General features: G+C 36.6%; 1 protein-coding gene across 1 annotated transcript in view; it reads right to left on the bottom strand.

Moving 5' to 3' along the window:
- COL12A1 (collagen type XII alpha 1 chain) overlaps positions 1-17,006 on the bottom strand; it is a 155,637-nt gene that overhangs the window by 41,925 nt on the left and 96,706 nt on the right. Inside the window, exons 36-43 of the mRNA XM_043999289.1 lie at positions 16,101-16,230; positions 12,957-13,099; positions 11,593-11,722; positions 5,968-6,087; positions 4,033-4,179; positions 2,931-3,047; positions 2,614-2,760; positions 1,336-1,410 (exon numbers count right to left, since the gene is read on the bottom strand). Coding sequence (XP_043855224.1) covers positions 1,336-1,410; positions 2,614-2,760; positions 2,931-3,047; positions 4,033-4,179; positions 5,968-6,087; positions 11,593-11,722; positions 12,957-13,099; positions 16,101-16,230 — 1,009 coding nt within the window. The remainder of the gene's footprint in view (positions 1-1,335; positions 1,411-2,613; positions 2,761-2,930; positions 3,048-4,032; positions 4,180-5,967; positions 6,088-11,592; positions 11,723-12,956; positions 13,100-16,100; positions 16,231-17,006) is intronic.

A 17,006-nucleotide genomic window follows, 5' to 3' on the forward strand; every position in this document is an offset into this window, starting at 1 on the left:
TAGATGATAGAAAAATTCTTATAAAATACATAAACAAAAGATTTTAAAATACATATAATCAAATAAGATCTTAAAAGTTTATGTAGTGGGTCAATCTGGCTTGTCTTGAAAAAGAAAACCTAAAATCATTCCAATAAATTCTTAGACAACATAATCCCAGCCTTTTACCAAACTTTTAACCATAAAATAATTTTTAAAAAACAGGACTCCAATGGCTACCCTTCTCCCAGTAAAATCCTACAACAATGTTTCCTTGTGGATGGAGAAGAGTTCAGGCTGTCAAAGGCTATGTCAGAGAAATACAAGCCCACATCAGTGTTGCCAGTTTGGAAAAGTTTCAAGAAGAGGCCCAATAATGGACTTGTCTAGTCAAGTTTGGAGAGGTGCACTACCAAAAGGTGGTCTACCAGATGTTGGAATGTTTGGGCCCCCAAAATTCACATAACCATGTACTGGTGCAGGGAGAAAGTTTCTCCAACAATGGAAGGGATCCCCACATGAAGAAATCATCTATCTTTGAAGTATGCCTGTTTCCCACTGCTATAACATTGCAGGTCTCTTTAGGTTATATAAGACCACTAAAGACCAATCTCTGTGAAATGTTTTCTTTCTATAAAATAATGCCTCATGGAAAATGATGGAACAGTGGTCTGTCAGAATATTATTTAGTGGCTAATTCATTTAAACCTAGCTTGATCAAGAACTAAAGGAACTATCTCACTTAGAAAACAATTTAAAAGATTCAATAAATATTTTTTTCAATGTCAATGAAAGTGACAATTGTGCTTCAATGTTTGATGAATGGAAATTATTTTAAGCTTTGTGAAAGTGGTTTGACTCCACAATACTTCTCAGATCCAAAGCCAGAGAATTCCAGATGCCAAAGGTTTGGGATTCAGGTTGCAATTACAGCCAAAATAAGTTCACAATGCCCATTCATGCTGACCCAGTGTTGACACAATAGGTCCCAATATATCTAACTTAAGGGGATTTTGAGATGTTTGAAAAGCACCAATGGAAGTTTAGCTATTGTGTCTAAAATATAAATGAAGTTTAAAAGCCTACAGTTTGTGACATTTAATTCCTGAATTCACAGAGGACCAGAAGCAAGGAATTAGAGAAATTTTATCTCTTTGATAACAGGTAGATACAGGACTACTCATGCTAAGGATGCTTAAGGTGGCCATGAGACCTCTGGGCTTTGAACTCAAGAAAGAAGAGATCAAGCAAATAATATGTGACTTTTAAGCCACCCCACCTTAAGAAGGAAAGCTAATTATTGATAATTTTTTTTAACCAAAGATATTCAGCAGATGGGAAATACATTCTACTTACCATCCCGAGCTGGGGGAATTGTAGGAGGAGGAGGAGGTGTTGGAGGCTCTGTTGGGGCTTCTGTTGGCTTAACAGCTAAGATAATAATAAAAATTAGAACATTATTACTTATGTGATCTGTTTCACTTATTTAAGAAGAAACTCTTGGAGGAACTTTAAGATTCCTGAATTACAAATTAGTTAATAGATGGTAAATGCCCAGTATCAATGAAAAACTTTATGAATTTCTTTGCTTTTCCTAGAGAGACGTGATTTCATAAATGTATATATTTAGGATTCCTCTCAATCCAAATTTATTACTGATTTGTTCTCCCTTTCTTCTCACCAGTCCTTCTCCCACCCCTTAAATGCATTGGATCTGGGAGGTGAAACCATATTTAGCAACCATTAGTCAGAGTGAATAGAGGTAGAATACACATTACTTCATTGGTCTATACAAGGAACATAGTGCCCAATAAAGGAGTGTGTCCCTTCCTTATACTAATGACATTCTACTCTGAAACCCTGAGACTAGTCAGTAAATAACCAAATAACAAATACGGACCCATCTTAAATTGAATTTGCACAACGTTTTTTCTATTTTTGGCAGCTTTTCCCAAGTCTGTATCATTTGTAGATGGACAGGCACTAACAGTTCATCATAGAAAAAGGAGGAAGGAAGAAGCAGCATAGGATCTGAATCCCATATTTGTTATATGCTCCCTGAGTACCCTTTTCCAATCTGGACCTTAGTTTCCTCCTCTGAAAAAATGAAGAAATTTGACTGGATCAAGAGTTCTTAACTTATTTGTGTTGTCAACCCCTTTGGCAGTCTCGTGAAGCCTATGGGACCTTGTCTCAGAATAACATTTTGTAATGCATAAAACAAAATATATGACTGCAAAGGAAATCAATTATATTAAAATTCAGCCATCAAAATATTTTTTAAATAAATTCAAAGACCCTAGATTAAGAACCCTTGAGCCAAACAATATCTAAAGTGCCTTCTAGCTCTAGATTCAGAAACATATGAAAGGCAGCATGGAGTTAGAGGACCTGGCTACAAATTCCACCTTGGATGCTTTTAGTTGTCACTTAACTGCACTACCGACCTCTTCTAGGTTTCAGTTTCCTCATCTATAAAATTATGGTGTTGGCCTAAATGATCTGCAAAATTCCTTCTACCTCTAGATTCAATGACATTTTAAATTCTAAGTTTAAGGTCAGGAAAATGTCTAGCATGGTACAACATGGTCTTTTATTCTTTGCAGCCATGTTCTTTAGAATTCATATGCTTACTTGTGTGTTCTTTGACAGAAACCCCAGGTCCCTCAAGGTTTGGTGTTTGGACAAAGACAGTGACTCCATAATCAGTATTTGGTGAAAGGTCCTTGAAACAGTGGCTGGTTTCTGATCCACGAACTGTGATTTCTTGTCCTCTTGTTCCTGTATAGGACAAGAAAGGAAAAACTCTAATGTCTTCAGCAGATAAATTTAAATGAAAGTGCCTTTTGTATACTTCACATCTCAAAAGGGCATACTCTTAGAAACAATTTAGGAGGCAGCTACTATATACATTGTCCACCATCAAGTTAAAAAACCAATTTCACACTTACCATCTGCTGGATTTAACTTTAGTCTGTATGAGGTGGCAGCCCGGTGAGCAGACCATTTAACACAGAAGGTATTCCATCCTACTTGGTAAGTTGTCAGATCAGTCACATTCAAGTATACTAAGAAAATTGGAAGAAACATTTCATGAAGTAAACAAAAACTACCAATTTTATTATACCAGAAAAAAACAGTTTGTAAACAAATGTGAAATTCTCTTCAAGTCAATTAGCAATTATTAAGCAACTACTACATGCCAGGCACTTTACTAGGTGCCTGGAAATATAAAGACAAAAGAGAAACAATCTCTCCTCTCAAGAAGTTTACATTCTATTGGAAAAGTTGTCTGATTATATTTTCTTATGAACACATGAAGGAACAAGAATGCCCCTTCCACCCTACTTGCTAGTATGATTGACTTTATAGGTCTTCTCCCACTCCTGATTATCTCAACAGCAGTTCCTAAGAATTGAAGACCCCAAAAATTTTTCAGGAAGCTAATGCTCTGATTCTGACTAGTTATTAAAGTGCTCAGAAGCAAATAGTTCAGCATGTGCTGGGTCTGAGTTATACTAACAACCACCATCGCAAAGGAATTCCATGAAAAGTAATTAAAATCAGTAATGTGATTTAAATCTCACCAAGAACTATAGGAACTGGAAAGATCCAAGAATCTGATTTAACTATAGATACACACTATTGAAATAACCATTTTTGCAACACTTCATTATAAAAATTCAAATTATAACATTGAGTAGAAGGTAAAAGAAGCAAAATTTCTGTCAGTCACCCATAATTCTTACATCCTCAGTTAAAAGGGTATGGTTACATGTAAACATTCAATAAATCCCAAAATCTTAGTGTAGTTTTAAGCTTTAGTAGCTTAAAAGTTCCAATAGCTTAAAACAGCACTAGAACTTTTGCAACACCCTGTATTTAACTTTCCTCAATAAGTCTAACTTATGGTCATGACATGGTTGCCTGGGAAAACTGATACATGAAAAAATATGAATGAATAATAGACATCAGGAAAATTAGAACAGGTTGATTCCATATGGTTTAAATATATATTTTCCCTCACAACCATAAAAGTTATCTTTGACTCACATGTGGTGCCTTGATCAGTCAGTGGTATGCTGAGACCAGAATCATACTGAGCATAAACATTCACATCATATGTGGTACTGGGGTTCAGATTGTGCAGAGTGTATGACGTTACTTCCCCAACAAATACTTCCATGGGCTCATTGGAACCTTGAAGGAAGATCACAAAAGTAGATAAATTAATAGATCATCAATAGTCTCAAAGTTTTCCTTGGCTTTTATAAAGTCTTTAACCTACAACCAAATATTTTATAGGACCGCCTTAAACCATCAATTACACCGGTACCTCAATATAATGATATTGGACATAGAGCAGAATTTAGTATATGGCAATTCTATCCTGAATAGCAGCCAAATTAGTCCAGTTACAAAACAAAACAAAAAATCCCTTCCCTTTCCTATCTCTTTTCTTCCTCCTTCACTTTCTTTTCTCTTTCCTTCCTCCCCCTCTCCCCACATACATTCCCATTTATTTTATTTCATTTTCCCTATAACTCTCTGTCCTATTTCTGGATCACATCATCACTGGTGGGGTGGTACTAAGAAGTTTGTTAGAAAGTATTCCCTCTTAAACTTTGCTCAGCTACAGTACACGTGGATCCACAAAGGATCTGTGATTTCTGTGATTCAAGCAAGGAATAATAAGCGTGGGAACTCCATTCAGGTTGCTGACTGCAACCCATTGATGAATTAGTAGGTAAGTCCTAAAATGTTACCTGAGGCAGATAGAGGTTGTAACTTGCCCAAATTCTTGTTGTTATTCAGTCTTTTTTTTTCAGTTGTAACCTAAATTAAGGCTTTTTTGGCATAGATACTAGAATGATTTGCTATTTCCTTTTCTAGCTCATTTTACAGATGAGGAAATTGAAGCAAACAGGGCAAAGTGACTTAACTAGCACACAGCTAGTAAATGTATGAAGCCATATTTCAACTCAGGAAGATGAGTCTTTCTGACTTGTTCAGTGGTGTCCAAGTCTCCATGCCCCATTTGGGGTTTTCTACACTAAGGGAATACAGTGATTTGCCATTTCTTAAGCTAATTTTACAAAGGAGGAAACTGATGCAAACTAAATTAAGTGATTTGCCCAGGGTCACACAGCTAGTAAGGGTTTGAGGCTGTATTTGAATTGAGGTCTTCCTGACTCCAGGCCTGATGCTCCATCCACTGCATCACCTTGCTGCCCTCCTTAGATTCACACAGCTAGTAAACGTCAGAGGCAGGTTAGCATAATACCTGGTACATAGTAAATGCTCAACAAAGGCCTGGCAACTGATTCCTAACTCTATGAACAACACCCTCTCCACTATACTACATTGACTCAACACAATTTACATGCTTATAAAAATATATAAAAGTAAAAATATATATAAAAGTGTAGAAATAAGAAAGTATTTCCATAAATCACTTAACATGACATAAAGTGATGATATAAGCAAAATGGTGGCAGAAAGACTGCCAGAAACATTGCAAGTATGAATGATCCTGAAATGAACCTTAAGCTGCATGGAGTAATCCTACCTCTGATACTTACTACCTGTGTGACCAAGTCACATAACTTTCCTGGGCTTCATTTTCCTCCTCTTCAGAATGAAGAGTGTGGGGTAGAGGGACTCTTGAGGTCCCATCTAGTTCTAGATTTTGGATTTTATGAATGCTTTATATCAGTTAAATACTGTGTATGATTACAATGAGATTTCCCTCATCTCAATACTGTATTTATACTAGCTAAATTTAATTCTTGTGTACAATAGGCCAGTATTTTTAGATGAAAAGAATATCATCTGCACATATTTACAGAAGATAAGACCTTGGGCTAGTGCCTTGAAAAGCTGAACTTTTTAAGCCACTGAAGAAAAAGGTCTGTCTTATTCCCTCTATACAACTCTTATATAAGCAGACACAATGCATTCTTTATGCTTATTCTACTATTTTCTTACCTACTGGTTTATACACAATTTTGTATCCAAGAACAGGAGAAGGCGAAGGATCCCAGGAAACCCTGAACCTGGTATACCATTCATCAGTGATATGTATGTTCTGAGGAGGGAGTAGTCCAACTGAAAATAAACAATATATATTATAATTTATTGCAATATTATTGACATTTCATTAGCAAAGAGTGGCAAAAGTACTGTACATCTTTTGTACCCATTAAAGGCAGTTAGCATTATTGCCCCCTTTTAAAAAATTTAGCAAATTAGGGGGAAAGGAAAAAGTCATGGAACATAAAAATTAATTTTTCAAAATCACAAAGAAAGTTATACAGAGCACTGATTTTCAGGGCCTGCTCTCACAGTTGGGCAAGATTCTCAACTGCAGTCTCATAGTCACAATTAAACCCTTTTTACTCTTCCCTGAGTGATTCTCTATTGCATTCACTACAGAGGAAGCTCCAAACCTCTTTTCTCCTTAACCTTCCCAAATCATTATCTCTCCACTGCCTCAGAAAAGAATCCTTCATACTTTACTGTGAAAACAGAAACCATTCTTCTTGAGCTTCCTCTTCTCCCCTATTCTGCATTTTAAAACCCCCTTCCCTATTCTTTTCAACTCCTTTAATCTCTGATGGAGATTTTTCACCAAGGCCAACCTTTTTAATAGTACCCTTGATCACATTGCCTTCTTATCTTCAATCTCTCCCTATTTGCTAACTTCTTCCTTGTTGCCAAGAAACATGTCTAGGTCTTCCCCAGTCTTAAAAAAATTGTTAAACCTTCACTTTACCCTACCATCCCCTCAAGCCATCATCTTATATCTCTCCTAAAAAAAGAAAAATGGGAGGAGGGGAACAGCTGTCCACATTGACTATCTCTACTTCCTCTCCTCTCTCTGACTTCTCAACTTCTTGTAATCTGACTTCTGACTTCATCACTCAACAGAAACTGCTCTTTCCAAAGTTATCAACAATCTACTTGCCAAATCCATTGGACTTCTCTCAACTGTCATCCTTCTTGACTTCTCTGCACCATTTAACTCTATGAATTGCATTCTCATCCTGGATACTGGTTCCTTTCTACATGCTTATTTATAACACTGCTCTCTCCCCCCCCCATTCTCTTCCTACCTATCTGACCACTCCCAGATTCTGTGCTGGCCACCACCCTCCCTCTGTGTCTCTCTGTCTCTGAATCTGAACCTGAGCACCTCTCTCTCTCTCTCTCCCTTCCTCCGTGTGTCTGTCTGTCTGTCTGTCTGTCTGTCTGTCTGTCTGTCTGTCTCTCTCTCCCGATGACTTCAAGATCTATATATGTAGCCCTACTCATTCTTCAGAATGCCAGTCCAGCACCATCAGCTCCTTATAGGATATTCAAATTAGATATCATATAGGCATCTAGAACACAACATATCTAAAACAGAACTCTTTCTTCTTTTTCCCAAAACCTTCCCTTCTTCTTAATTCATCTATAAAGTGTGCAACCCTTTGTCCAGTAACTGATGTTTACCACCTTAGATTCATCTTCAATTCTTCACTCTCTTACTCCCTGCCCCTTTTCAGTAAGTGGTCAACCTGTGTTGAATCTACCTTTGAACAGCCACCACAATCATACCCTTCTCTCCACTCAAAAGGTCAGCACCTTAGTTCAGGCCCATATTACTTCTTATTTAAAGTAGCACCTTGGCCTTCTAATAGGGCTCCCTAAGTTAAGTCATTTCTCTATTCAATCCATCCTTCATCCAATTACCAAAGTAAGATCCCTAAAGCACAACTCTGATAATATTATTCCTCTTTTCAATAAGCTCCAAGTGCTATTTTTTTTTACGGGGCAATGGGGTTAAGTGACTTGCCCAGGGTCACACAGCTAGTAAGTGTCAAGTGTCTGAGGCCGGATTTGAACTCAGGAACTCCTGAATCCAGGGCCGGTGCTTTATCCACTGCACCACCTAGCCGCCCCTTCCAAGTGCTATTTGTTGGACCTAAGATGAAATACAACATTTTCTTTTTGGCACTTGGAGTCCTTCACATTCTGCCTCCAAATCACCTCTCCAGGCTTTTTAAGTAATTAATTGGTTAGTTGATTTATTGATTAGTTAGTTGATTGATTAATTAATTGATTGATTTGTGAAAATTACTGCCCTTCATGTACTTCACATTCCTGCCAAATTGGCCTCCTTTTTGTTCTATGCACATTGCATCCACCTGCCATGACCATGCCTTTGCATAGGCTATCCTCCTTCCCTGGAATGTGTGACCTCTTCCCTTCTACCTCTTGGAATCCCTAGTTTCCTTTAAAATTCAGTTCAAGTTCCACCTCCTACTCTCTCTTTATTTTGTACATATTATATATATATAGATATATAGATATAGATATATAGATATATAGATATATAGATATATATATTCAGGTGTGTACATGTTGTTCTCCACATAGAATGCAAGTTTCTTTCTTTTTTTTTTTTTTTTTTTTTTGGTGAGGCAATTGGGGTTAAATGACTTGCCCAGGGTCACACAGCTAGTATGTGTCAAGTGTCTGAGGTCGGATCCTAACTCAGGGACTCCTGAATCCAGGGCTGGAGCTCCATCCACTGTGCCATCTAGCTGACCCAGAATGCAAGTTTCTTAAGAGAAGAAACTATGCCTGTGGCTTTTTTTTCTCCTCCAGTGCCTTAGCAAAATGCCTCGTACAGAGAAGTTACTTAATAAAAGCTTGTTGATTTGTTGATTTCTAACAATGACAATGTCTATGGCAAAGAATGATAGGAAGGAATCTTAAAACTCATTTATGATATTAAATACATTCTAGAATTATTAACAATAGAAAGGACTTTAGAAATTATCTCCTCAAAGAATCAGGACATCCTAGAATTGGAAGGAGTATTACAGGCCATTTAATCTATCTGATCATCGCCAGGAATCTCCTTTCAATACTAACCACATGTGATCATCAACCCTCCACTGGAAAATATCCCATGATGGGGAGCTTACTATCTAATGAGGTAGCCCCTTCCACCTTTAGACATATCCAAGTAATTTTTAGAAAAGCAGTCCCTATATAATGCCAAAATCTGCCTCTATTGCAGTTTCCATACATTGCTCCTAGTTGTCCCCTATGGCCATGTAAAGCAAATTTAATCTGTCTTTCAAATACTTAGAGACAGCTAGCAAGTCCTTTCCAGACAAAGTCTTCTCTTTTCCAGGTCTCTTCTTGGAAAATAGATCTAACAGAACTAGAAACAACATGGAAAGCTGTAGAGAAACAGATTAATATTAATGTAAGGAAAAGCTTACTTACAATTAGAACTACCCCCCAAAATGGAAGAGCCTACCTCTGGAGATAGTGGGTTTCCCTTCACTGAAGATCTCCAAGCAGATACCAGGTATCTACTTATCAGGTATGTTATAGTAGGGATTCCTGTTTAGCTACCATTTGGACTAGATTTCCCTTCCACGTCTAAAGTCTATGATTCTGTAACCAAAGACTGAATCTTTGTAACCATACTAAGAGCAAAGTCATTCTGGCAAGGCAAATTTTTTGTGTTTGATCTTCTCATGGGTATGGATCTAATTTCAGATAGTTCCACCTCCAGGGCACATCCAAGTATGACATCAAAGAGAACCATTTTTCTGGGCTTCAACTTCAAACAAAGATGGTAACTGAGTCCTCTTCATGTCTTCATATTTAAGGGGAAATGGTACTTGCAATGGTCCTTTTGCTTGGTCCCTAACTGCCTCTCCTGTTCCTAGTTTCCTCACTAAAATGTATTTATTCCATAAGTCTTGGCCCCTAAATAAAGACTTCTTTGATAGCATTTCTTTCAACAGTGACCTTTCTTTCCTCTAACATTGTATTACACTTCCTGTCTGTATCATTATTAGGGACTTATCACACACTCACTCATCATGAAAGATATGCCTTTAATGTCCACATAAAAGCTCCTCATTTATATTAGGATCTTCATTATGGCATAAACTATGTTTTATTCATCTATATATCTTCCTTGGTGCTATGCACAGCTTCTGGCACATAACAGACAGGCATTTAATAAAAAATTCTGCCAAAAAAAATTGACCTCACCACTACCACCCATACAGGAAAGAGGAAAAAATGATTACTCACAATATCAGTGAAATATGGATCGTGTGTTATTTTTCTAATGTACATATTTGCCATTTTGATAGTGATGTGTATTACATGGAGCCAGAGCTGCTTCCCTTTTGGCAAGCCACCCATCCCGTTCATATTACAGCTAGCAAATCTGAAGCTCAGAGGCATTATGATCTACCCAAAGTCACAGATCAAAATCAAGAAGACTCTTCAGACTCCCCAGTTCATTTCACTACATACAATGTTATATCACTAGCCTGCCCTCATTCCTACAGAAAGTTAACCCCAAAATTCTTGTTCCATGAAATGCTATCTTTAATGGCATTTCAACTAGTAGCATGGAGTTAATGTCCATGGATGGGGAAGAAGGGGAGAGAAACAGGATTGAATGATCAATATATTTTTCTAAGAAAAGAGAATACAATGAATCAGCTCTTATAATAAAGAACATAACCTTTCGTGGTTTTCATTGGATTGGGGGAAACTCAAAGTTCTGAACCTTCTAATCTCCCTAAGGAGTAATATACAAAAACTAAAACATTCTAGAAATCAAAGATGCTAAGAAAAATATAATTTTTTTTCAAATCATCCCCCAAAGAAAATAAAATGTTACTTTTCACTACACCTTGCAGATAGACTTAGAAATTCACAAATTTCAAGAATTACTGGGATGGATGGCATTTCTATTTAGCCCTTACTCTTCAGAATGGACAACTGATACTCTTCCAACAACAAGAATGTATTAAGCACTATCCTCTGCCAGGCTTAGTACTAGGCACTGAGAATGCAAAGATGAAAACAGAAACAATACCTGTCCTCAATGTGCTTGATATTCTATCAGAGTTCACCTTCTAGTCCACTTAAGTCACTGTAAATCTTACTCTTTCCCAATATCATTGAGAGATATGAATAAGATTTTGGGAAACACGAATAGCAGGTCATTGAAGCCATGCCACTTTACCTGTTCTTACACAACAGAATCCAAAACATAAGAGTTTCTAGTTACACACATCTAAGTTGAATCTTACACATGTCCAATTTGTATTCAATGACATAACAGGTTTTAGCTATAGATTCATTTTTAGGTTATTGGAATCGATAGTAGTACAGAAAAAAAGACAGAATTATGAGGCAAAGGACAATTTTTATTCATTTCTATATGCCCAGATACTTGAGGATTCATTAAATTGATAAGTGGTTACCTAAATTAACTGAACTAATCAACTAATTAGATACTGAGACAATGGTGTCACAAAAACAGCATTATGAGCAAATTACATTGTTGTTCCACACAAGAAATGAAACAAAAACAAAAGACAAGGTAAAAGTATACAGATTTCTGTAGATTTTCGTGAAGGCTATTGAGAAAGCTTTTTTTTTTTACCATTAAATGAACAATCTGATTTTTTAAATCAATTAAGGTCAACATCTCCTTTCTAATCAAAGGGCCTCATTTTATATCAATACAAAAACAATCACGTTATTATCCAAAGACAATAAAGTATAAAGAATATTTACCGGTTCTTCCATTTCCTATTAAATGTCCACCATCCCCATCTTCATAAACAGCAACAATGGTAATTTTATATGGAGTATCTGTTTGCAGGGGCTGTAATATTACATTATTTCTTCTGCCAGGTACTGTGGTCTAAAAGACAAATGAAACAATAGATTTTAAAAATATAAGCTATAGGGGGCGGCTAGGTGGCGCAGTGGATAAAGCACCGGCCCTGGATTCAGGAGTTCCTGAGTTCAAATCCGGCCTCAGACACTTGACACTTACTAGCTGTGTGACCGTGGGCAAGTCACTTAACCCCATTGCCCCGCAAAAAAAATATATATATATATATATAAGCTATAAATTTGGAACTATGCCCAAAGGGCTATGCATACCCTTTCACCCAGTAATACCACTACTAGTTCTGTATCCCAAAGATATCATAAAAAAGGGAAAAGGACCTACATGTACAAAAATATTGATAGCAGCTCTCTTTGTGCTGGCAAAAATTTGGAAATCGAGAGCACACTCCAATTAGGAAATGGCTGAATACCTTGTGGTATATGAATATAAAGCAATACTATTGTGCTGTAAGAAATGATGAGCAAGCAGATTTTGGAAAAACCTGAAAATACTTAAGTGAACTGATGCTGAGTGAAATGAGCAGAACCAGGAGAACATTTTACACAGTAACAGAAACATTATATGTTCAACTGTGATAAACTTAGAGCTTCTCAGCAATATGATCCAAGATAATTCCAAAGGAGTCATGATGAAAAATAAATGTTCTCCACATCCAGAAAAAAGAACTGTAGATTCTGAATACTGATTGAACGATACTGTTTCTACTTTTGTTTTTGTTTTCTTTTTGAGGTTTTCCCCTTTTGTTCTGATTCTTCTTTCACAACATGACTAATGCAGAAATATGTTTAATGTGCTTGTACATACATAACATTGTACATACATAACATACATAACCCTATATAAGATTGCTTTCTGTCTTGGGTAGGGGGGAGGAAAGAGAGGGAGGGAGGGAAAAAAATTTGGAACTAAAAATCTTATAAAAACAAATGCTGAAAACTATCTTTACATATAACTGGAAAATAATAAAATACTTTAATGATTTTATATGTACATATATAAAATCATTAAAGTATTTTATTATATATATACATATATATGTATATATACATATATATATACATATATATATATACATATGTATACATATATATGTGTATATATATATGTATATATATATATACATGCTGTATTTTGGCCTAGAAAAAGAAGTGTTTTCCCTGTACTAATTAATGCTTGCTGAAAATAATTGAAGTGACGAAAGGGATTTTTAAAGAGTTGACAAAATAGTAGGAAAACTTACATATTCATCAATTGGGTCACCAACAGTAGGAGAATAAATGATCCTGTAGTGTTGAACAGGCCCATCAGCATGATCCCATGTTACAGAAAGGCTATTGGTTGTCTCTCCAAAGACTTTCATGTTTCTTGGACCACCTCGTGGTGCTAAATAATTGAAGTTTAAGAAGATTATTCCAGTTCATCATTAAAAATATTCTACTCAGCTTGGAAAGTCCTTAAGACTGAGTACCTGGCTATAGTATAAGAGGAAGATAGCTACTTCATGTGAACTTTAATTAGCATAGTTAACATAACAGGAGTTTTAAAGTATATAAAAAGCTGTCTGAACCCTTTGTCTTCACTTCCTCTCTTCTCACTCATTTTTAGGCTATTATATGGCTTCAGACCTTGTCAGTGAACTATAATTTCTCTCTCCAAAGTATGAATAATTTTAATTGCCTTTTTTTTAGCCTTCATCCTTAACCTCTCTAATGTATTGGACCCTATTGACTATCTTCTCCAATTAGGCAATTATGCAACAAGTATTTATTAAGCACCTACTATGTACCAAGCACTGTGGCAGGCCCTGAGGATACAAATATAGAGAATAAAACAATACCTACCCACAAAAAAAGCATTTTAATGAGAGAATATTTTACTAGCTACTCCTTTCTCTCTTGGGTTTTCATGAGACTGCTCATTCATTTCTGAACTTCCTATTCTATCTGAACACTTCTTTTCAGTTTTCCTTGCTGGATTATCATCCATTTTATAACATGCTTCATAACTGTGTATGTACCCAAAGCTCTGCCCTGTATCCTCTCATTTCTATATAATCTCTCATTTAATGACCACAACAGCTGATACAGGTTTAATTATCATTTCCCAGATGTCTTCCAGATCTATATAGTCTCTTTCCTAAGCTCCAGTCCTGGGTCATCAACTGCCTCTTAGATATTTTGAACTGGATGTCTCAGCATGTCAAACTCAACATGTCCAAAATAAAATCCATTATATCTTTCCTCAAAAACTTTGCGCTCTTCTGAATGTCTCCATTTCCTTTGAAAGTACTACTAGTCCTTTAGATTCACAGCCTCGCTATCATATACAATTCCTCACTCTCACTCACTCCCACTTTATCCAATCTGTTATCAAATCTTTTCATTTCTATCTCTGTTATATCTCTCACACCTCTACTCATATGGCTATTAACACAGTTTAGAACTTTGTTCCGTCTGACCTATACTATTGCAATAAACTACCTTCTAACTGGCATTCCTGTTTCAAGTCTCTCCCCACTCCAATCCATCCTCCACAAACAGCTTCCGAAATGATGTTCTTAAATTATGGTTCTGACTATTGCCGTTCTCCCCAACTCAATAAATTACAGTGATTTCCTATTACCTCTAGGATCAAGTACAAACTCTTCTGCATGTCACTTAAAGCCATTGACCACCTAGCTCCTACCTTTCATGCCTTGTTTCACATACTCCCATTCCCACACTCAGTAATCCAGTCAAATTGTCCTTCCATTTCCTCACACATGATAGGCTATTTCTCATTTTTGCTCCTTCTCACTGCCTCCCATTCCTGTATGCCATTCCCTCTTTACCTTCATTTCCCCAAATCCCTAAGTTATTTCATGAGCTCAAAGACAACCCTCTATATAAAGCCCTTCCTGATCTCTCCAGCTGTTGGTACCTTCCCCTGCCCTTGAAATTACCTTTTGTTTTTTTTCTCTGTATTTTGTATCTACTGGTATATTTATATGTTGTCTCTCCCAAAAGAATGTAAGCACCTAGCAAGCATGAACTATTTTACCTCTGTCTTTGTGTCCTCAAGGAACAGCAGTTCCTGGAAAATAACAGGTGACTAATTATATCTTACTATATCTATTTTATTTTTCCATTATGTCCATTTTCTCCTTCCTCAAAAACTCTGCCCTCTCCTGCATGTTCATACTTCCCTTAAAGATATTTCTAGTCTACTAGATTCACAGCCTCTTTGTCATATACAATTCCTCACTCTCACTCACTTCCACCTTATCTAATCACTTGCTGAGTCTCTATAATATCTCTCATATCTCTACTCATATGGCTACTATTCCAGTTTATGGCTTCAGCCCTCTGACCTATACTATTGCAATAACGTCCTCATTGGCCTTCCTGCTTCTTGATGACATATGTATAACCCTCTCCATGTGTAAAACATATATATCACATTAGCATTGTATTGTAGGGGAAAAAAAAACCTAGGAATCAAGAAACCTGAGTTTCAGCCTTGATTCTGTTCCTTACTGGCAACATGACACTGGACAAGTCTTTTCACTCCTCTGAGCCTTAGCTTTCTCATCTCTAAAATGGGAGCTTGGGACTAAATAAACTCAAGATCCCTTTCTGTGAAATCTGTTCCAGTCTTGTTAAAATTGACAAAAGTTATAAACTGCTACATGCCTAAGGTCGGGGCTAATGTAAATTCAGAGAATATGGTATCACCATGTAGTCACTAAGATTTATAGCTTGGGGGGAAAAAGGAATCTTTGCTGTCATTGTTGTAATAATAACAGTAGCAGGAGTAGTAACAACATCTTACATTTTATAGGGCTTTTAGGCTTATTATACACTTTCCTCACAAAAAAACCTGTGAGGGTGAGAGTGTAGTATCCAGATATAATATTAGTATGTTTTATATAATATCATACCACATGTAATGATATTGTATATGATAATTCATATATTGTATCCTATAATTATCATAATATTGTATATATAATAAATCCACGAGGATCATATAAGCTAACAAAGCTTGTAAATGTTGGAATTGGAACTTGAATCCAGGTCTTCTGACTCTCTAAGGCTGATGAGCACCACTGCCTATTCAGGAGACCATTGAAACTGAAAACCCTTAGACTTTTTTAGACTCTCCTCAAAGAGAGGGCCTTCTAGCTGTAAGCCCCAAGTGGCAGTAATGCTAACCAAGAAAAAAATCAGTGCCAGGTACATTCAGCATAGAAAGCAGACACTGAAAATATTTTCAGCCCAAAATGTGTATAAAAGCTGAAGCCATGTAGGAAATCTATTCAACAACTGCTTGAAGAAAGGACAGCTCTCTAAGAAATCCTACATTTAAGTACATAGAAATTGAGATTGAAGAGGATTTTGCTCACATGTTTGGCCCTGAGCAGGGCTGGGATTTCCCTCTCCATCTGAGTACACAGCCACAATGTTCACAGAATAGGGCGTATCTGGAATCAGGCGCTCCAACTGCACTGTGCGGGTATTTCCTGGTACTACAATCTGAAGAGGAAATAATGCCAACAGTTAATCTGTTGACAACCCAAGTGCTTACCAAGTCATGTTTCTCAACTCATCATAATACCTATAACAAAGGACTTTAGCCCAGATCAGTCAAGTGCTAACTGCACTTTCGGTTATTGGCCTGCTATTTTCATACTATTACATTCAATTTGTTCTCGGTAACATCCTCTTCCAAAAAATGTTAAGTACACACTTGCCACTAAGTAGCTTCAATTGCATCTCTTTGTATGTTAGTCATCAAGAGTTTCAAATAATATTGTGCTTAGAGAGTAAACTTTGTTATTGTTGTTATTTGCTTTGTTTTGGGTTGGGTTTTTTTTTAACCCAAAGATTAACAAATTTGTGAGAGTGTTCCCATTCTGGAGAGAGATGCATGTATATTTTGACACCAGACCAAACAGTACTGTGGCCCTGATAAGGACAGGAGCTGTCCACAGGATGTCTACAACACAGAAAGGAGAGAGGAAAGCTAAACATTTTGTAAGTTTTAACTTCGAGAAAGCAGAGAGTTTCCTTTATTCTTCCTAAATTGCATGAGGCCATTCATCGTGGCCTGATTTGTCACATCTTGCCAACTAAATTAGTTATTTTCCCATTTGACTTTCAATTAAATGTCCTAGTACCATATGGACACAAGTTTTTAACTAATACACTTACTAAATGAACATATTCTCCAGAGCACAACTGAAAAGTGCAGTGACTATAAACTAAATTAAATGATTTTTCAGCCAAGAGCAAGGTCATCAATTTCTGAA

This window comes from Dromiciops gliroides, chromosome 4, assembly GCF_019393635.1.
Source record: "Dromiciops gliroides isolate mDroGli1 chromosome 4, mDroGli1.pri, whole genome shotgun sequence".
Taxonomy (NCBI): domain Eukaryota; kingdom Metazoa; phylum Chordata; class Mammalia; order Microbiotheria; family Microbiotheriidae; genus Dromiciops; species Dromiciops gliroides.